The 22,432-nt window shown below is 41.9% G+C and overlaps 1 protein-coding gene across 4 annotated transcripts in view; it reads right to left on the bottom strand.

Annotated features, from left to right (window-relative positions):
- TRPM7 (transient receptor potential cation channel subfamily M member 7) overlaps window positions 1-22,432 on the bottom strand; it is a 190,026-nt gene that overhangs the window by 109,474 nt on the left and 58,120 nt on the right. For 3 of the 4 annotated variants that reach the window (XR_005747851.1, XM_040342596.1, XM_040342595.1), the window contains exons 2-8: window positions 19,222-19,301; window positions 9,959-9,997; window positions 9,113-9,311; window positions 6,247-6,460; window positions 3,441-3,565; window positions 2,892-3,355; window positions 2,682-2,805 (exon numbers count right to left, since the gene is read on the bottom strand). Coding sequence is in view for 3 of the 4 variants with exons in the window: in XM_040342596.1 (XP_040198530.1) it covers window positions 2,682-2,805; window positions 2,892-3,355; window positions 3,441-3,565; window positions 6,247-6,460; window positions 9,113-9,311; window positions 9,959-9,997; window positions 19,222-19,301 (1,245 nt within the window). In the remaining variant the exon portion in view is untranslated. The remainder of the gene's footprint in view (window positions 1-2,681; window positions 2,806-2,891; window positions 3,356-3,440; window positions 3,566-6,246; window positions 6,461-9,112; window positions 9,312-9,958; window positions 9,998-19,221; window positions 19,302-22,432) is intronic. The other variant, XM_040342597.1, reaches the window with a different exon arrangement.

Below are 22,432 nucleotides of genomic sequence, written 5' to 3'. Positions count from 1 at the left end.
CACATTTAAATAAATGAGGAAAAAATTAGGCTAGGGTAATGTTAGACAGAAACTAAACTTCCCAAAACCTAACAAGAGATAACAATATTGTGCCCCAAGGGCTTAATCACATTCTAATATTGCTTCCCTTAATGCTGGGCTAGGAGAGCACCTAATAATAAAAGTACTCTGACTGCTACTTAGTACACCGGCTTTCTAGAGAAAATATGAGCTTAAACAGCTCTTTAGTAAGGTGTGTACAAAAAAACGGCCACTAGGTGTCACTGTGTCAGCATAACATAGGCAAACCTATCCTGCTCAGCATCGCTGCTCCGTGTCCCTTCACAGCCTACAGCAGACTGACAGGCTAAATAGAGTTTTCCCCTCTGATGTACAGAGGGGAGGGGACTCCCCGGGCGTCCCCCGCCCCCTCCACGCAGCGTCGGCGCGCCCCGCCGTCTATAACAGTGCGCGCACACGCGCGCGCGCTCCCGACGCCGCTCTGAAGGAAGCAGGAAGCCATGTGGGGAGAGGAGCCCAGGAGCTGCTGGAAGACGCACACAGACAACCAGGAAGCAAGTCTTTTAAACCTGACATGCCCCTTTACATCTCATGGAGCAAAACACCTTGTAGCAGCAGCAGCAGTCTACTAGCCCAGCCAGAGGAACAGTATACCTGGGTGTCTGAGCCATCCAGTCATGCAGACTTTGTGGTTTCTCTTTTAGCCCATGCACAGAGGCATAAAAAAGGCTTTACCCCAGAGTCCCCTGTGGGGGGCCTACTGACAAACCAAGTTCCGTAGGCCCCCCGCTTACCTTTCCACGCCGCAGGGTATTGCTCATGCAAGAGGCCCAATCTTCCCCCTTCACCGTGGGTATGGTCATAGACCTTCAGGGACCGGGGTCCAAGTCAGGAACACCACACACCTGGACCTATACAGCACTACTGGCAGCAGGTATCCATAGGTTAAAAACCCAGTCCTGGAACCCAGAGTCCAGCCCTCCAAGGAGAGGCATTATAGGCAAAACCCCATCCACGAATTGGGGCCCGGGTACCGTCCACTTTGGCTATGAAGCACCTTGGACAGATCCGGTCGGCTGGCCCTGGTCCCAAGGACAAACTGCAGGCACAACCTTCAACGTGCACCAACACCTAAGACACTGGCGAAAAAACTGAGGTACTCCCACTATGGGTGGGGGTTATATAGGGAGGAAACTTCCTGTCGGAGAGTGCCAGTGTCCATCACCTGAAGGTACACTATATAACCCATATGTAATGGCTATGCTGCTCTGTGTCCCGTGATGTACGATAAAGAAAGTGTCCCTTTATGTCAAAAATGGTTTTAGATCAGCTAGAAAACAGCGATGATAAATTATAATCACTTGCAGAATTGTGCGATAGTGATTTGTGGGGACATTCGTCATAAAAAAAAATAATAATAATGACAGCGACAATTTTGCAACTGAGAAAATTTCAGTGATTTTGATTTGATTACATTATTGAATAATTTTTATTAGAATTATATTATTATTTGTTATAATTATTTATAATTATTTATTATATTATAATTTATAATTTTGTTTTTTAAAAAATGCCATACCCGGGATGCCTACTAGACTCTTGTTTGGTCAGATTTAAGTGAGTTATTCCTAAGAATTACAGGCCTACAGTATTAAATGCCAAATTTCCATGCAAATAATTGTACCGCTTTCGGTACGTAATTCCAGACAGAATCATACCGCCAGGGAGGTTAAGGGATAGCAAAGGAGAGGTTTAATAAAATAAAAAAAAAAAATGTAATAATAATAATAATAATAATAATAATAATAATAATTTGTCCTTAAGGAGAAACTATGATGACTGAGTGCAATAATCCTACCACCCAAGATCAGAAGGCAAGGATCATGGACACACAGAGCCTAAACTGCCTCAAAACGGGTCATTTTGAAGAGCACCCAAAACCCTGAGAACCCAGATGGAGAAGTTCTTTTTACGGTTTTCAAAATGTTTCTGACCTATAGGAAATCTATTTTTCATTGAGAAGGAAGGACAACTTCCTAAAGAATATGTAAACCCAACATTTCATGATCCCGATATGTACGTCGTGTACCATGTACTTGTATGAAGAAAAAAAAAAAGTATCCTCTTCTCTTTGTATCGCTTGGTGTGAAATCCCTGGGGTGCCCTCTGCTTTCCTTTTTAAAAATTGGCCACACTAGGCAGGAGAGCACAGCCTGGTCCATTTTCTATCTGTGCTGGAACTCTGCCTGCTCCCCTCAAAAGATAAGACTTCTGTGCTCACCCCCCCCCCCCCCCATTCACTGGGAAGATCAGTGTGCGCCTTCTTCTCTACTACTGGTTCTCTATGCAGCTCAGAATAGGGATCAAATACAAGGTATGTATAATGTTTTTTATATCAATACACAAATGTTTTGCCTTTTTATTTTTACTTTAAACTGAATGGGTTGTATTACAGGGTGAGGGTTTACATATACTTTAAAATCAGGTGTGTACAACCTTAGGCTCAAGATGGTTATGAATGTGGCCCAACACAAAATCCTAAACCTACTTAAAAAATATTGGGGTTTTTGTTTTTTTGTTGTTGTTTGTAAAAATGTGTTTACACTTCGCAAACACATGCGGCCAAAGAAAAATTTGACAAGGTGTCTTTAACCATTTTGGTAACCATTTGCAGTTCATACCAATTCCTTGCTCTTCATGCACTCCATTACAATCTGGAAGAGGTGGACGGCTTCAGACTGGCCAAAGTTAAACGTCTTTTTGATAGTTGAAATGATCTCTGGCTCAGCACCTTCTGGCAGAGTCCTAAAATAAAAAATAAATAAAAAAAGTTCCCCCTTGCTTTTAAGCTACACATTTATTAGCTTTCTAGTATTGCAAAACATACGCACCCTCCTTCTTCAGCTTGTTTATGTACATAGGCCAATATGTCAGCAGCTCTTCCAGTTCCTTCACATACAACAACTGGTACAGGAGGACTCTCTTGCAGGTAATTCAAAACCGTAAGAATCACATTTGGACCACCTTCAAATATCAAGGCAACTACAGGCACTCCCTGGCCAATGCCTACAAAAAAAAAAAAAGAAAAAAAAAAGGAAATATATGTATGCCCCATTACAAACTCTAAAAACGTGGTACCACAAGATATTAAAAAAACAAAACACCAATTAAAAAGAAACATACGGGCGTGGATGCGTTGTAAGTTGATTGTTTTTTCGAGTTCCCTTCTTAAACTCTCTTCCGCTCCATATTTTCCAACAGTGCCATCATCCACCAAAATAAAATGGGAATGAAGATTATTGAGGACATTCAGTTTACTTAGAGGGTTCAACAAGGTTTGATAAGGAGCAATCACCTAAAACGGAATCAAAAAATAAATTTTTTGACACTACGGATAATAAAATGATCCATATTCTTTTGTAATGAAAACATTTACTTACATCTCTTCCAACCAAATCATTCCGGTTTTCAATGATTCCCCATGGAGCAATACCAATAGTACAAATTTTTCGAGATGACCGTGAAGCGTGTTCTTTGAGAGCATCACCAACATGTTTAGCAACACCTATTTACATATATATAATAAAAAATAAACATAAGGCGTCGTGCACGGTTAGATGTTCCTGGTAAATAAACTTCTCATCCAAAGTTTAAAACAAATCTCTGGCCAGCTAGGCAGGAAATACTATACCATGTATTCTCCCACCAGATGACCTCATTTGATTGTGTAACAAAATGGTCACATCAAGTAACTTATTTGTACACCTGGGGTAACACTAAAGACCCATACCTAAAGATTTTCTGTCTCAGTCGAAGTGGTTGTAAACCTCAGACACTAAGGCTCCATTCACACCTAGGCGTATTTACACCTGAAGCGCGACGCCGCAGCAGCCCCTAATACGCTGGAGGGGTGATTTTACATTGCCCTCTATGGAGATGGTTCACATCTCCACGCCGAACGCCTGAAGCTCAAAACAAGTCCCGGACCCTTTTTTTCAGGCGGCTTCGGCGTTCGGCATAGGAGATGTGGACCTGGGGGTTAAAATCGCGGCGTTTTGTCGCCGCAAATCGCGGTACAAAGCGCCGCAATTTGTCGTTGCAATTCGCGGGACAAAACGCTGCGAATAGGTGTGAATGCAGCCTAAACATGAATAGAGCATATATAGTGTCATTTCTGTCTGCTGCTTTGTTCCTGTGCCAACAGCATGAATCACTTCTGACACCAAGAGAAAAATGAGGGATCTCCAGCTGATTGACAGCCTCAGCTCTGTTCCTGTGAGCTGTGTTAAGGGGGGGGGCACTTCCCTCCAATCAGCAGACAGCTCTCCTCTCTAAGCTCTGCAGAGTGTAATTTCAGTTCTCCGTCTCCTGCATTCTGAAAGCTCAGACAAGCTGTACGAATTCTGAACTTTGTATGGATGTAGAGAAGACTGCAGATAAACAGACACAACATTTGTCTCATCTCTGTGTGTCACTTCAGGCCAGTCACTTCACTGGGTTATGTAAGGGTTTACAACCACTTTACCTCCGGAAAGGTTTTACCCACTCCGTTAACCAGGCTGCTTTTTTGCGATATGGCATTGCGTCGCTTTAACTGACAATTGTGCGGTCGTACTATTTTCCCCCACAAATAGAGCTTTCTTTTGGTGGTATTTGATCACCTCTGCGGTTTACATTTTTTGCACTTTAAAACAAAAAAAGACTGACTTTATAAAAAAATTAATAAATAAAGAATGAATATTTTTTACTTTCTATAATACGTATCAAAAAATAAATAAAAAAATATGTAAAAAAAAAAAACACATACATAAATGTCTTCATCAATTTAGGCCTATATGTATTCTGCTACAATTTTTTAGTAAAAAAAAAAAAAAAGCGCATATTGATTGGCTTGCGCAAAAGTTATAGCGTTTACAAACTAGGGGATATATTTATGGACTTTTTTTTTTTTACTGGTAATGGCAGCGATCTGCGATTTTTAGCAGACATTGCGGCGGACAAATCTGAGATCAGTAACACATGCAGTGACAATTTTTGGGGATCAGTGACACCAATACAGTGATCAGTGCTAAAAAAAAAAAAAAAAAAAAAAAGAAGCACTCATTGATGTATAAATGACACTGGCAGAGAAGGGGTTAACACCAGGGGCGATCAAGGGGTTAAACATGTTTCCTGGCAGGTGCCAACTGTGGAGTGAGTGGATTCACAGGAGGAAAAAAGACTGATTCAGCTTGGCTGAAACAGGATCTCTCTCCCTGACAGATCAGCAGTATGCTTTGTTTACATCGGCACACCGCTGGTCCAGCTCTCTTCTGAACGATCGGCAGGTCGCGGAACTGCTGATTGGCTCCTGCTGTGTTCAATCACAGTGGGGGCGGCGCACTGGCGTCCCCTAAACCGTGTGCACAAAATTACGTACAGGTACATTATTTTGTGCAGCCAGGCCGCCCTGCCGCAGTAAATGTACGCGGTGTGGTTCGGAAGCGGATAAAGGACAAGTTCACCTTTGGGAACATATTAAATGTTCCGCCTGTTTTTATCTGTTTAGCCACTGCCCAATCCCCACACTCCCTGTGACAGCAGTACGGGGGAGAAGTTCCCCATGCTAGCCGTCACTTTTTGAAATCGGCGTTCTGTCAACACGGCCACGTCATTCATTCACACAGCTGTGTGTGAGAATGAACTACAAGCCCCGACATCTTTTGCAGCTGTCGGCTTGTAGTTCTTAATGAACTACCAGGGAGCTGTGGAGTGCCATGGTAGTTCATGGAATCTTCCTGTCAGATTGCATCTGCTTGCCAGTATGGGATGTATGGGCACACAGATACTCTGACAGATCTGCAGGAGACCTGCATGGCACCTGCTGGTGCCATGCTTTACAGGCTCAAAAAAATATAATAATAATTGCACCTTTTTTGCAGGTTAAAAAAAAAAAAGGGAGAATTAATTATTTTATTTCTAAAAAGCCAATTTATCCTTTAAGTTTATGTGACTAATCAGTACCTTGAAATTGCCCTTTTCCCCTTTAATCACTTTATAAGAATTGGCATTGTTCTCCTCCACCTCTCCTGCTGCCCAATGATCACTTTCCTCATCAGCAAGGTTTTTTTCTTTAAAACATAGCTCTAGATTCTAAGGAGACACACTACTCAAACATTCAGGTATGACCATGGGATACTTTTTTACCAGTCTGGAACATACAATGGTAATACAAAACACATTACAACAGGTTCAAATGGTCTTTACCAGCATTTACTCCTCCGGTAACAATCCAGGCTCCCGTTGTTAAAGCTGCTTTGATGAGACCTTTGCCAATTAATTGCTTTACACGTGGATGAAGCTCAAATTTTTGATTTCCTCCATGTACAGAGATAACGAGTTTGGGCAATTCCATCTGCCATTCTTTTAGCATAAGCTGCAAAATGGTTTCTGGTCTTGTGTCATAGGACAACCTAACATACTAAAACAAAAATAAATGTAAAAAAAATATGTCAGTGCAGATATTGTAACATTTGGTAATTACCAATCTTTGCTGGTTGCACAACAGCTTGAGGTTGTTACAGCACCACAGGCAACTTTACAACTTTGAGGCTCAGATCATACAGCAGCGATGCAGGAACCCTGCAAATCCACTGCGGGATCCCGCATTGCATGCCTCCCGGTGGCATGTCTCCCTGCTGGGAGTGTCACATGAAAGTTAAGGACACCTCCAAATCAGTTTGCATATCGCAGTGCGATCTGAAAATTCGGACATTAATCGGATTGCATGGGTGTGGAAACCGATTCTGCTGCGGACCAAAAAAGGTCCTGTGGGAGTTTGGCCAGCATGCGATGGGATTTCAGCCATACTATCTGTATGGCTGAATTTGCATCGCACGAACATCGCATGTGATTTGCACTGCAGTGCGGTGCAAATCACATGCGATCTGGCACCACGCAGCAGTGTGAACAGGCCCAAACTCCAGATGGACTCAGTCACCTCTTAAGCTGGATCCTAATGTTTTTTTCGAAACCATCAGATATCCTCTTGCTCTCCTAGTGCCTGCTGGGGCAGGAAAAAAAAAACTTTGCAGTTCATCTGCAATTATTTGTCTCTTCATCTCCAACATGCATTGTGGGATGTCCAGGAAACAGCTGCAGACATCCCCAAAGAGATCAGTAACGCATGCAGTAAAGTGGGAAAAGAGGTATGTCTGTGGAGGTCCAATACTGAATTTCGGCAAAGCTCAGGCTATATCTTACTTTTTGTGATTGATGACCAGCCCTCTTGACTACCACTCAAAACAATACTAAAGTGCAGGGCATAAAACACAAAAAATAGATGCAGGGTAGGTTTTGACTCCAGGAACGGCTGGCAGTAAATCCCCGAACAGACTCACCTTTTTTTTCCTCTATCCTTTTTACTCTTTTGCTTTTTTCCCCGCTGCTGCTCACCCTTTTACCTCTTTCCCTACCTATTTTCCATAAATGATCAGCAGTGGGAGTTACATTCCCAACAAATGACTGCATTGTGTTTTGATAACGGAGAGAATAACTGAAGCTTACAATACAAGATAAATTCCTCATAGTTTGAGGATTATCTCAAAGGTTTTGCGATATTGTTGTTCAAAGCATTAAAGTCTATGGGCCTATCACAGATAGACCTGTAGGGCTATCCCTGGGAGGGACTTCCTCCATCTACGGGAGCCTTGCGGGTTTCTTCTGTGCCACCACCTATTTAATGTTTGTCCCTCATATTCGTTCTTATTATCGGTCACCAAAGTTGACCTGCCTTATTAGCGATGCCCCGATTAAGCTTCCCTCTCTCCCCACTTCCCCCTTTTCCTTTTTCCAGATGTACTTAATTTGTTGAATGATTCAAGCATGGTATGGATTGTTTGCCATTTTATTTTGTGAGGTTTCCAGATATATTTTAATAAAAACAATTGAAAATAGATACAGGGTCTCATCATCACTTGTTGCCACTTGCATCTCCTCCCTTTCTGATCTGTTCAAGTTATCCTTAAAAGTGTCACTAAAATCCACATTATAAAAAACTAATCAAAAAATGCAGTTCATACTCGCTGTATTCTGCAAAAAAAGAAAAAACTGGTTGAGCCTACTGTTCTCTATCTCCACCTTCTGTTCATGTACCCAATTCATCAAGGGATTTGGAAGCTGTGGTGGCAACTTTGCACATGCTCAGTTTTCAGTGAGTTTCTAGGCTGAGATTTTCCTCCCTATCACATCTGAGCTGATCATGTGACTATAGAGTCACACATGTGGGTGTATATTATTCTAAGATACAGGCTGGAAGGAGGCGACACAGCCTGTGACTGGCAGAAATCCGTCCATGACATGTTATTTCCACGAAATACAAATTTAATTTCAAATCTATATTCGTATGACAATTAAAAAAACTGTTTATTGATATGAAATATTTATTTTTACGCTCTATTCCAAAGGCTGTTTTTTTGACCATGTGACCTGCAGCAGAGGACTAAAATCTCCCCCTGCTTAGGCTTTCTTGCAGACAGGCTGGGAGAAAGTTGGGTCATATGACAGCTGTACATCGATTAGGCAAAAAGGTACATAGGATTTTTTTTGTTTTTTATCTTTTTTTGTTTTTCATTAAAATAATTACAGTGCCATCATCCACATACAGAAATAGAAGTTACAATGGAAACTAAAAAATGTGTGTTTAATATCAATTTAAAATCCAAATTAGAAGCAATATAGCAGATAAGGTGAATCACACACAAGAAGCACACATGCTCAAAGGGGTGGAAAACCAGTTTGTTTATTGTCCATCATTCAACAACTGGAAATGAGGACCATAAAGCCCTGTACACGCGGGCCTAAAATCAGACGGTATAACAGAAACCGGACAACATTCAGCCTGTGTGTACACCAGCCTGTCCGACAAAAGCTGGCAAAGCTCAATAGCACAGCAGGGAGATCGCTGTACCAACATCAGATAGTACAGTGGCTCCTCCCAAGCTTTTCTGTTTTTTTTTTTTTTTGTTCAGCCCGCTGGGACGAATAAAAAAAAAAAAAAAAAAATGATATTGTGTACCAGGCATCACTCTACTTCTTTGGGTATGAAGTGTCCCACAGTACTGCACCCAGGTACCTTGGCTCTGTAGGAATGAGATCCACCTTGAAAATTGATAACGCCATATGCATCTGTTGGGCTTTCTTCTGTGTCTTTCTCAACGGTCCATACTTCTTGCTCTCCTGTGAAATTTTCACCTAGTTTCATATCGGAGTACTTCATAGCAATGCTGGCTGTGAAGCAGGCATGCTGTCTGACAAGACGGCCGCAACAGCATCTAAAAAGGATGATGAAAAGGCAAAGTATTTACACAACAGCTCACAAACCACTAAAAAGCATTAGAGGTATATTGCACCTTATTTAGAAAATGTACTTTAGCTTTAAAGTATTTACCCAAAAAGGGTAAATACTTTACAAACAAAAGTTCACGGTAAATAATTTACAGTATTACACAGAATGTTTTATATTCATAATAAAGGCTGGCAATACTGGGTACTTCTTGCAATGAAGTAACACAAAAATATTTGATATATCTTTTTTATTATTAAATGTGTGCGTATGTATGTATAAAAATATAAGTAACATATATGCGCACACACACATACATATATACACACATATACATACACACACATACATACATACATATATATACACACACACACACACACACACACATTATATATAAAAATATAGTGTGTATATATATATATATATATATATATATGTTACACACACTATATTATATACACACACACACACACATATATATTCCTATATATATATATATATATATATATATATATATATATATATATATATATATATATATATATATATATATATATATATATATATATATATATATATATATATATATATATATATATATTATTATTATTATTAAAACACAGGCGTACACACCTTACAAGTTGCTGGCATATCTGGCATCCTGGAAGGCATCTGTAAAAAAACAAAAAAAATGAATAAAATAATTACTACAGAAGATGTTCCTGTTGTTGGCTCTAAGATTATAATGCAAAATATAATAAATGGACACCATTTTTTTCAGATGTGAACAGCATACGGTTACAGTGACCATCATACAAAAATGTATTCTTATTTTAAGACACAGTTTACATTTTGCAAAAAAATCTGCACTGGTCCGATTTGGAAATTAAAGCAGACATTGTATTCATTTGATAGTCCCCCACCCATACCCCTTGAATAACATAAAAAAAAAAAAAAAAAGAGAAATCTTTGTTAAGCTCCTTTCACACTTGTACGACTTAGGATTCAACTTGTGAGACCCAAGGTCTCATGACATGTGAAATGCCATGTATCTCCATGAGACACAGTCTATTGACACTACTGAAATTGCTGAGACTTCAGAAAAGGTTCCTGCATTACTTTGATCCGACTTTGAAACAACTTTAATGCCAGAGACTTTTTTTGTGATGAAATGACATTTTTGAAAACGTCATTTAAAATGACCATGTGTTGGGGAAAACGTTGTTTTAGGTCTTCTGAAAAACGACAAAAAAAAAATTCGAACATGCTTGAATTTTTTGTGTCATTTAAAATGATAGTGTGTGGGCAAAACGACGTTTAAAACAACGTTTTTAAACCCGCGCATGCTGAGAAGCAAGTTATGAAGCGAGCTTGAATGGAACAGAGTGCCGTCGTACGTGCTGAACGTAACCGCGCTTTGCTAGAGCATTTTGAAAAAACGATGGTGTGTAGGCTACGTCGTTTTTTAAAATGAAGTTTCAAAAACGTCGTTTTTTTTTTTTTATCACAAAAGACGACCGCTATAGGTATTACTTTCACCTTTGCCTCTTGAGGGCTACTAGCTAAATGCCCTTGTGAGACAAGAGTGTGCCATTCCACTAGCTGGGCTAGTGGATGGTATGCCACTCCCCGTCAGGTAATTTTCATCATACCAGATAGTATCAATTAGACTAGAGGGCCGCCTTATGAAGTTTGTCCAGTAGAAGGTTGGAGTTTAGTTTTCACCTGTAGTAAGGAGCCGAGCCCATGCATGGTGGTTTGGATGTAGTAGTTAGGCACCAAGTAGGGATATGATATATGGGGGGGGGTAGTATAATGTAATATTATGATATAGCCAACTGTGTTATTTGATTGGTCTATAAGTGATACATACATATTATTTTTCTCTCTCCAGACTCATGGGATTTTTTTCCATGAGCCTTGTGTGTGGTGGGTTGGTGCAATTCGTGCAGATGAGATATTAGCACTGAGGAAGCTGGTGCCTATGCACCAACTTCCCACCCGTGTATTATATCATGTGCAATGCTTGTCTATAGATTTTTACATGTATGTATATGGTCCTTTCTATTAGTGTGATTACTATTGTCTTTTAGGATTTTTTTCTATATGTGTATTAAAACATAAGAATATATGCTTTTATTATGATATATGTATTTTAATAAGGGGGCCTTTTTTATATATATATATTGGGACTCTACTATTATTGTTTTTAGGATGTATTCAATTGCACTTGCACCCCCATACATGCGCGTCTGTTGTGCCTCTCTGTGCATGTGTGTATGGGACGTGTTATACTACTATTTTTTACTATTTTTTTACTATATATATTTTTCTATATATTATATTTGTCATTATTTAATTATGCATTTACATCTACTAAACTGGCTATTTGTGGGACACTCAAGTGGCGATTGGCCTGCAGGCATTGTCTCTACTCTATCCCCTGCCCACTGGTTCAATGGGGATGCATAGCACAGCCTTCTAGCTGGGTTTTGACCGGAAGTAGCGGGTGGAACGCAAAACACCCGCAATTCCTGGTCTCGAGAGCTCTCTACTGTAGATGCGCGCGCACGTGTGCGTGTGCATGCTCAGGAAGCAGTGGGTGGACCGTAAGTAGCGGGTGGAACGCAAACACCCACACTTCCTGGTCCTGTGAGCCCTGTGCTGTCGATGCGCAGGGACGCAGGTTCGGCGGAACCGGAAGTGCGGGGTGGAACGCAGGAGGACCCCGTACTTCCTGGTTGCTGATAGAGTGCGTCCCAGCATGCAGGCGCGCTGGTTTAGTGCACTCAGGTGACACCGGGATGATAGCCAGGTGACCCTGGGACGGTTCCTGTCCCCCAATACGGGAGGGGAGCAGGTATAGATCTATTACCATATAGAATATAATATATGTCAACTAATATTGCCCAGCTATCTGAGTGGCGCCCGTATTTGCAGATCACTGGTTGGCTTATTGACCCCTGGCATGTGTCACGCACAGACGGGGAGATTGGTGAGATTGGCGAATTTACATGGGTCGCCTTGGTGCAATCTATTTGTCTGTCTTCCCTCACTTGTGGTTGGGCAGCAGAGATAGGCAGGGTTCCGAGATGGGGGAGGGGCTTGCCAGTCAGTGGCCAGTAGCATTTGGGGGATGTCCATCCATACACACATGTACTAGAATAAAAGGAGGACACACAGCAGGAGAGAGGTATCACGGACCATCTAGGCTTTGAAGAAGGGGGTACGCCCCAGAAACGCTTCAGCCGTTTTTGATGTCTGAAGTTTTACTGGCAGGCGCCGTGAGGTCCAGTCCAGCTGTCTGAAAAGCTCTTACTTATGTTTGTTTTGTGAGTAGGACCATTGCTTTTATTCTGTTTTAATATTACATTTTAAGTGGTAATGCACAAGGTCGGTGTGCCCTCCTTTCTTTTTCTTTTCAAGTGACATAAAACACATGAAAATGCATTCCACTTGTATTGTAGTGTTGCATTGCTGGAGCGTGGCCAGCCTCAACCATAGAACCTTAATTTAATTCAGCTGTAGCTGTGCGCGCTCCCGCCACTTTTACACATGTCTGTACCGGATGGAAGTATTTGTGTTGGAACGCATAGTGCAGTGTTTGTATTGTCTGTAACGTCACTTCTGTGACATTATCTGACGGTTTCACTGCTCCTTTTAGTCGCAAAACTTTTGCAACGCATCATACATGCGCAGTACGAAATTTCTCAGCACAACCTAACTTCCGTAGCCAAACGTGATGTTTAGCCTAATGTGACAAAACAGCGACACTAATCATTTGGGAAAAACCCAACAGGCAGATTGTACACAAGTCACTCGATAGATTTACTTGTGTATAACCAGGGTGCCCATACATAGATAAAAATTCAGCCGGTCCCTGCTGAACCTGCCGAATTTCGATCATGTATGGCCAGCTTAAGACTACAAAGCACATATCTGTAAAATCACCTGACAAGTAATTCAGTAACAGACATGTTAGATGTGAAGGTGAGATTTGGCTCAATTTCCCTGTATATAATGGAATTCTGTTGCATTCCCACATTTTCCCTTTCCATAGACAACGGCAAAGAACAAAAAGTTACCATTCTAAAAATAAACCTGCCACAACTCTAAAAATAAAAGATTATGTTTTAAATGCCTGGGAATGGTTAACACCTTTCTAATTGTGTATTTGCAAGTTTTCCACTTTATCTGTAAAACTGCCAATATAGTAAAGCCAACAGCAAAATAAATTAAAAGGTTATTATGCATCTACAAAAGAAAACAGAAAATAAAACACCTGTCCTCTTTGGTGCCCAGGCTTTTTTTATACGATATTAAATAGCTATTGCCACCACCAAAATCATTTTTTAAGTCAGTAATTTTTTAAACACTCCAGCTGCACATTGGCTTCTTAATACATACCATAAACCTAAATTTAATTAAAAAAAATAACTGACCCTTTGGCCTTGTGTACACTGGACATTTTTTCAGCTGCTCCTAGGGGCGTTGGGCATTTGGCGTTTAACGCGCATAAATGCGTATTTAGCGCTTGAGTGTTAATTTCAATTATTAAAAATTATTATTCTGGCCAATGAAATATATTACTGTATTTATCAGCGTATATCGCGCACTTTTTTCCCCTAAAATAAGGGGAAAATCGTGGGTGCGCGATATACGCCGATACCCGCGCTCAGTTTGAATGCCTGCGCCGACATATACCGAGTGGAGTACACTCGGCCAGGCTCGGCTTCGCTCGTGCTCACGCATAAACGTCACAGAGCGTGAGCACGAGCGAAGCCAAGCCTGGCCGAATGTAGCCGAGTGTACTCCACTCGGTATATGTTGGCGCAGGCATTCAAACTGAGCGCGGGAAGCGGTGATTCGACGGGGAGACAGCGCGGAAGAAGCCGGGAGGACACCACCGAAGCCGCAGACGGACGCCGGACCCGACGAGGCTGCGCAAGACACCAAAACTGTAAGTACTAAAAAAAAAATTACAGGAATTGCGGGTCCACATTAGGGGTGTGCACTATACGCCGGAACGCGCAATACCCCGATAAATACGGTAACTCTAAAATACTTGAACCGACTAAATGCGGAACACTTTTGTAAAAGTGTCAAGCATTTTTTCTGGCGAACTCTAGGAGAGCTAGGAAAACTTCCAGTGTGCATGAGGCTTTTCTGAAAAATACATCAATTATAGGCTGCTACCTTCAGGTGATTAGACACTGGGTGTACCCCTACAACCCCTCTGCATTTTAAGAGATCCCAGTTTTTTGGCAAATAATGCATATTAAAAACAGTTTTTGTGATGTACTGTACTCCAAGATATGGCGCTTACAGGCCAAAATTCCTTTTTTTGGGTGTCCCTGAAGTAGGGGGGTCCAGTGACACAGAGCTAGCTTTATGGCGTTGAGTTCCAGAATGTTGATGGGGAGTTTTGCTTCCCTTGGGGTCTAGCTTCCTGAACCGCAAGACTGACATTTTTCCTTCCCAGCCTGTGATCATCACCTTCCATGAATATGGAAGAAAGGACTTCACCACTTACAAGGTTTGGTTTAAAATCCACCAAGTTAAAGAGTTCCGTGCTTGACTGGGAAGAAGCATAGAAACAAGAGGCAGTGTGTTCTTCCAGGCCAACTTGTGTTGAAGAGGCCCTGATCAAAAATGACCGTCTTGAATGAGGCTCTAGAATAAGTATCTAGAATTAGGCCTAAATCTTTCAGATGAGTGGGAGGCTAGAGAGCAGACTTTTGAAGGTTGATCATCCAGCTAAAGCCCTGAACAATCTGAATAGCCGTTTTGACATTTGTAGTCAATTTTAATGGAGAGGGGTCTTTCAGAAGAAGGTCTTCTAGGCAACCTATGACCTGAATGCCGCAAGTTCTTAGTAGGGCTGCAAGGCTGTAAGTACTCTGGGGCCCAAGAATAGACCGACAAATTGAAAGTGTGTTCGTCTCCTACCGGGAAGGGAAGAAAACGCGGATATGGTGCATAAATAGGAATGGGCAGGTAGACATGTTGAATGTCCACTGATGCCAGATATTCCCCTTGTCTTAGAGATGCAATTACCCAACCTCGCAGATTCCATGTGAAACCTAAAAATATACACGTACCTGCTTAGGGTCTTTAGGTCTGAATAGGATGAATACCCAGATGATTTTGATACCATGAACAGGTTTGAGTAGAATACAAGCAGTTCCCAGATTATAACCAAGATCGGTTCTGTAGGTTTGTTCTTAAGTTAAATTTGTATGCAAGCTAGTTACCAGGCGCATATTTTAAGTGCAACTCCAGCAAAAAAAAAAATTTGCATAAGGAAGGATTAACACCCCTGTAATGTCTGTTTTGCTGCATGTGCCCCTGTTCAGAAGATTTCACCACAATTTTTGTCCCTGTGATAATAGGATTTTGAAAATTTTGGGTTGTTGTGGAAACAAGGATCAGTGATAAAGCTTCAGTGGATACACCTTTTTCCCCCATGATAACACTCACAGGAGTGAATTTCCCTTCGTATTGGGTAGATTTCCTCTCACTTCCGGTTATCTCCCTCCGTTTGCAAGTATGAGTCGTTTGCAAGTTGGATGATTGTACCGCTGGAATGCCTGCACATTGACACTGACCTTGACAGGGAACAGAACACCTACTTGGGACAAAAGATAGTGAGTCTGAGAAGAAACCAGTAAAGGGGTACAGTTTGAAACTATTTTGTACCCATTTTAAACCACTGATTGAACCCATAGGCCTGGGACGTCTGGGACCTAGAGTTAAGCAAACTGCAACAGATGTTCCCAACCCTTCATTGTGGAAATGGGCTTTGTGGCAGACTTGGTGGACTTCCATGTCTTATGCTGAAAAGAAGGCCTGAATTTTGGTTTTGAAGATGAAGTGTGGGGAGAGCAACAGGGTGCTCTTCGTTTACAGCAGTGGTTCTCAACTCCTGGTCTCAGGACCCACTAACAGGCCAGGTTTGCAAGATAACTGAAATACATCACAGGTGATATAATCTGCATCTCCCCAAGGAAGTACTTAAAATTTGGCCCGTTAGTGGGTCCTGAGCACAGGCGTGGAGAACCACTGTTTTAGAGGAACATATGGACAGCGATGAGAGTCAGTCAGTCATTCTAGAATTTTTTGTCATGACTTACTCTTGTACATCAACACAGAAAAGTATGGCAACAAGGCAAGGTTTATGAGTGGACCCGACAGAATCAGGTTCTGGAATACAAGATCCTGTTGATTGTTCATTTCTCTAGTTCAATCAATTAGCTGCAGTTTGACAAAACGGAAATAACAGAAATAGCCAGTTGCAGGGCTGGGCCTACAAGAGCAAAGAAAACCTTTAACAGTCTAAAATTTTCTGTCAACAAAAATCCTTAAATGAAAGGAACATATTCTATGGGCACTGTAAGATGCTTATTTAAATATGGAGATAGCAGGACCTACACCTGAAACATTCAAATTTTAAATTAAAGTGATTGAAAAGGCTAAAAAGGTGTTTTTTCACCCCTAATTCATTTTTTGCATTAAGGTAAAAAGTGTGGTAGGTTCACGCAGGGATGGCTATATAAAGGCCATTGACAGTCCAAGAGAGTATGACACAGTCGCAGAGAAATCTGCCTTGGTCAAACAGGCTGCTTGTTGCATGCCTGAGATAGAGTTCGAATCATATGTAGAGACCAGTGTAAAACAGGGTATTGCTGGGATTCAAGGAAAGCATGGGCACTCTGTGGCAAACCTTCAGCAGAGCGAGTGCCTGCCTGAATTTTTCTGCCATTATTATCAATGAGGGTATTGCCCTGTGGGGTACTCAGAGTAGTGTGTGTAAATGGGAAAGTGTGTCTGGGTAAGCATACACAGTGTGCCCTGTGTAAGTATACACAGAAACCCAGGTGTCAACTATCCTATAGCAAAATCATTGCAAAAAGTTTGGAGGAAATATCCGAGTACCCTATAAAAACAAAAAGTGGGTGCAAAGGAAAGTGGGCCTTTAAGACCAAACGCTGGAAGCAGCACTGCTGGAAACAAGCCGATTCTCTTCTTTCAATGTGGGGGCACAGCACCATTAGTCTAATTTTAAATGTGAATAATATCAGTAGACTACAACTCTGAGGGGTAATGTAAGCTAATCTGACAAAGATTTCAACAACTCTGAATCTGACTGAGCCTTTGCAGTTGATGGCTCAGAAGCCACTAAGGGCCACAGGTAAATCAGATTTTTCAAGAGTGCAGGAGCGTGCTTAAGGCCTTGGCACCTGGAGTCAATAAAAAACGAAACCTTCGGTCATAAAGTCCTGCATATCAGCTATACCTGATGGAGCTGAAGAGAACTCTGAAATAGAGAGACCAACATGATTCCAGGCTGCAGCCAATGCAGCAACTAGTCAGTAAAAAGTAATTTGATAGCCAGAAGTGAGGAAAGTCACTGTAGGTGGGCAAGAAGTAGGTGAAAAAGTAGTGTGCAGGTACACATTTCACCCATCGGATGATGCCAGCAATCAGTCCAGAAGACATGAGGTCTTCTACGGAAAGGCCAGCATGAAACAGGGAGTGATGTCCAGTAACCAACAAAATGAGTGTGCTTTCGGTGCTCAACAAGACTGGGCCACTCACTAGGCACATTTTCCAAGACAGGGCAAGTACAGAGGCAAAGTCAGTGGTTTTGGACATAAAAACTGCTCCCAATGCTTCCAAAACAGCCCCGACCCATTGAGGAATGGACTGCAAATTAACTTCCACATGGAAGTGGCAGGACCCAAGTTTTCCCAACAGAACATTCCTCAAAGCATCCCACTGCCTCTCCACCAGCTGGCCTTCTGTATACTAGGGACACGTTCACACCAGACAGCCATTCTGAAAGCACTAATGCTGGTGTTCCATGGGGAAAGGAACCATGCCAAGGCTCCCGATGTGCTGAAAAAAAAGGAAGGCGTGCAGTGGTGTGAATTGAAACCATAGGAAACAAGGGTTTTTGCCACGTCTTGTGCTGGGACTGTGCCAGGCAAGGCTGTGCAGCATAGACTCAGCCCACCTAGTATGAATGAGTACATATTGTGAGTGTCAGCTGGCTAGCAATACAAGAGAACTTAGTACAAAAACAGAAAAAAACATTTAGGTAGATTCACAAAGAGTTAGGCCGGCTTATCAGTAGATAAGCCGACCTAACTCAGAATCTACGCCGCCCTATGTTTAAGTGTATTCTCAAACAGAGATACGCTTAAACATATCTAAGATACGATGGCTTGCGCCGTCCTATCTTAGATTGCAATATTTCGGATGGCCGCTAGGTGGCGCTTCCATTGCGGTCGGCGTAGATTATGCAAATTAGTAGATACGCCGATTCACGAACATACGCCCGGCCGACACAGAACTTTTACGCCGTTTAAGTAAGAGATAGGCCGCGTAAAGTTAGAGCTAGGCCCTATTGGAATAGTAATGTCAAGTATGGCCGCCGTTCCTGCCGCGAGATTCGAATTTTTTACGTCGTTTGCGTAAGTCGTCCGCGAATCGGGATTTACGTCGTTTACGTTCACGTCGAAATCAATAGGCCCGTGCGGCGTACTTAGCCACAATGCACGCTGGGAAATGTAGGTCAAAAAACATGAGGTCAAGCCTCATTAACATAAAACACGCCCCCCTCCAACACATTTGAATTAGGCGCCCTTACGCCCGCCGATTTAGGCTACGCCGTCGTAACTTAGCAGGCAAGTACATTGTGAATCATGTACTTGCCTAGCTAACTTACGGCGGCGTAGCTTAAATTCCTTAAGATATGCCGCCGCAAAGTTACACCAACGTACGTGAATCTACCCAATTGTCATCACAATGTGAACCTCTTCTTTATCACCAATAAACATAAACTGCTGCCATAGCTCAAAAGTGAACACAAAATTCACATTGTTATAATTTACCTGTGTGGGTCCTTTGAACTTGGGATTATATAGACACATTCTCTTTTCTTGAAGGTATTTTCTATCCAAGATTTCTGGGACTAAAAAGCAAAAAGAGGAAAAACACAATCAGGACATTTTTATAATACTTAAAGTATTTCTACAATACATAACCCATGTATGAAGTGTATTAACGTTCATTTCAATAATAAAACGTTATATGTAAATCATCCTCAACATATCCACAGCATACCATTTAATGTTCAGTAGTGGAATAATAATGAAATATTGGTTTAATAGTGGAATCTTCCTGCTCACATATTCGCTCTCTGGGGGTATAACGACCAACAGCCTTCTATATGTCATAAGGGAACTGACAGCAGGACTAAAATCCTGGAGAAAAAGGTGCTCCGTGTGCTCCTACCAGTGCTGCTCACATGTTCAAAATCCTAAACCTCTCTGCTAATGGGGAGCATTAGAAATCCGATTAGTCACATGATCTTGGCTGAGAAGTCAAAGGTTTTTGATTTACACGACCGATACAGCATGGAGCCTGCATGTAATTATGTCTTCGGCCCTTTACTATTAAAGTGATATTGAAGTTTTTTTGTTTTTTATAAAAAAAACTGTTATTTACCCGCCTTGTGCAGTGGTTATGCACAGAGCAGCCCGGATCCTCCTTTTCTCTGGTCCCATGCCAGTGCTCCTGGCTTCTCCCGCAGCTTGCTATGGGGTCACACAAGCAGGCACACTGAGCCGCGGCTCGGTCTTGCCCCCTCCGTCTCCCGATCGGTTAACTGGCTGTGATTGACAGCCAATGACTCCCGCTGCTGCCAAAAGCCAATCAGGAGTGCAAGTCTCTGGAGTGGCAAGGCTCTCACATTGCTGGATCAGGAGGGGACTCAGGTAAGTATTAGGGGGGGGGGGGCTGGGAGGGCTGCTTCACATAGGTTTTTACCTTCATGCATGATGGTAAAAAAAAAAAAAAAAAAACTGTTGTGCTTTTACAACCACATTCATCCCTTCAAGACCTCCAACACAGCTATAAATTAACATTTATGTATGGGTCTGTTTAACCACTTACCGCCCGGCCTATGGCCGATTTACGTCCGGGAAGTGGTTACACGATCCTGACTGGACGTCCTGCAGGATTTCATGCCGCGCGCCCGTGGGGGCGCGCAGCGATCGGTGATGCGGGGTGTCAGTCCGACACCCTGCATCTCCGATCTCGGTAAAGAGCCTCCGGCGGAGACTCTTTACCACGTGATCAGCCGTGTCCAATCACGGCTGATCACGATGTAAACAGGAAGAGCCGTTGATGGCTATTCCTCACTCGCGTCTGACAGACACGAGTAAAGGAGAGCCGATCGGCAGCTCTTCTGACAGGGGGGGTTCGCGCTGATTGTTTATCAGCACAGCCCCCCCTCGGATCACCACACTGGACCACCAGGGAAGGGCAAATAAAAAAAAAAGCATTGAAACTGAATTACCATTCAAAGTGCGACAGTGCTGAAAGCTGAAAATTGGCTTGGGCGGGAAGGTGCGTAAGTGCCTGGTATGGAAGTGGTTAAAGGACAACTAATTATACTTGTATAGAGTTTTCCTTTAGTAATCTCTGTGATTAACCACTTCAGCTGCAGAAGGTTTACCACCCTTCTGACCAGGCCATTTTTTGTGATTCGGCACCGCGCTACTTTAACTGGCAATAGCAAGGTTGTGCAACGTTGTACCCAAACAAAATGTATGTCCTCCCCCCCCCTCCCACACACACACACACACACATATAAATACAGCTTTCTTTTGGTGGCATTTGACCACCTCTGCAGTTTTTATTTTTTTTGCACTATAAACAAAAAAAAGCTGTCAATCTAAAAAAAAAAAAAAAAAAAAAGTTACTTTCTTCAATAAAACATCATATCCAATAATTTGTATTTAAATCTAATTTCTTCAATTCAGGCCAATATGTATTCTGCTACATATTTTTGGTAAAAAAAAAAAATCCCAATAAGTGTATATTGATTGGTTTGCGCAAAAGTTATAGCACCTACGAACTATGGAATAGAATTTATTTTATTTTATTATATTTTTTACTAGTAATGGCGGCGATAAGTGATTTTTAGTGGGACTGTGACATTGCAACGGACAAATCTGACACCAAGTCACACTTTTTGGGGACCAGTGACACCAATACAGTGATTAGTGCTAAAAAAAAAAAAAAAAAAAATGCATTGTCGCTGTTTTAATGACACTGGCAGGGAAGGGGTTAACATCATGGGTGATCAAAGGGTTGAATGTGTTCCCTGGGAGTGACTGCCAACTGTGTGGGGGGTGCTATGACTGAGGGAAAATGGGGATCAGTGTCCCTGCTCAGCAGAAACACAAGATCTCCATCTTCCCCTCTGACAGAACAGAAATCTGCCTTGTTTACATAGGCAGACCGCCGTTTTGTCTGCCTCTCGAACGATCACACACGAAAAAAATAAAATAAAAAAAGACGATGTACGGGTATGCGATTTCACACTGAAGGGCCGTTCGGCTGCAGTATTTATGTGCAGGCCGGTCCGGAAGCAGTTAAAGAAATGGCATTTCACTTTAGGTAGAATTATGAAAGAAAGACATAAAAAGATAAGCATTCGTAATTCTTATTTTGACACATTGGAGCTATACTTAAATCCCAGAAAGAAAATTAACAGTTACTGAGAGCTCTGAATGATTAATAAAAACAGCAAATCACACACCATGGGTGCTGCGTATGGCATTATGATAATTATACAGGACAACCACATTTTACATTCCAGTTGCAAAATGTTAAGCGTGCCGAGAAAAGATACAGAGCTACAATTCTACATTACATGCAGACCTAACATTAAAAGGATAACATCCCCAGTGACACTCAGCAGTAAAGGGAAAAGTATAGATTTACAAAGTATATAACTCAGCAGTAACTAAAGAGCACAGTAGGGCCAATTCAATAAAGCTGCTGTGCCACTTTCCTGGCATTAATCCCTCTAGTTTGGGCTGTTCATACCAGATGCAATTCAGTGCATTGGACAGTGTTTAACATGGATTCCAATGACCCGAGTTCACACCAGTGCATTGTACTCCAGTGCAGGCAATAGAAGTAGAACATGCTGCATTGTTTCTGTATGAAACACATTTGAAATGTGGCAAAATACATCAGAATGCATCAAAAATGCGCATGCAGAAACACAGCCAAAACAGTGAAATTGTG

Source organism: Rana temporaria, chromosome 3 (assembly GCF_905171775.1).
Source record: "Rana temporaria chromosome 3, aRanTem1.1, whole genome shotgun sequence".
NCBI classification, from domain to species: Eukaryota; Metazoa; Chordata; class Amphibia; order Anura; family Ranidae; genus Rana; species Rana temporaria.
The sequence above is the reverse complement of the archived record's forward strand: the minus strand, read 5'-3'. Positions and strand labels throughout refer to the sequence as shown.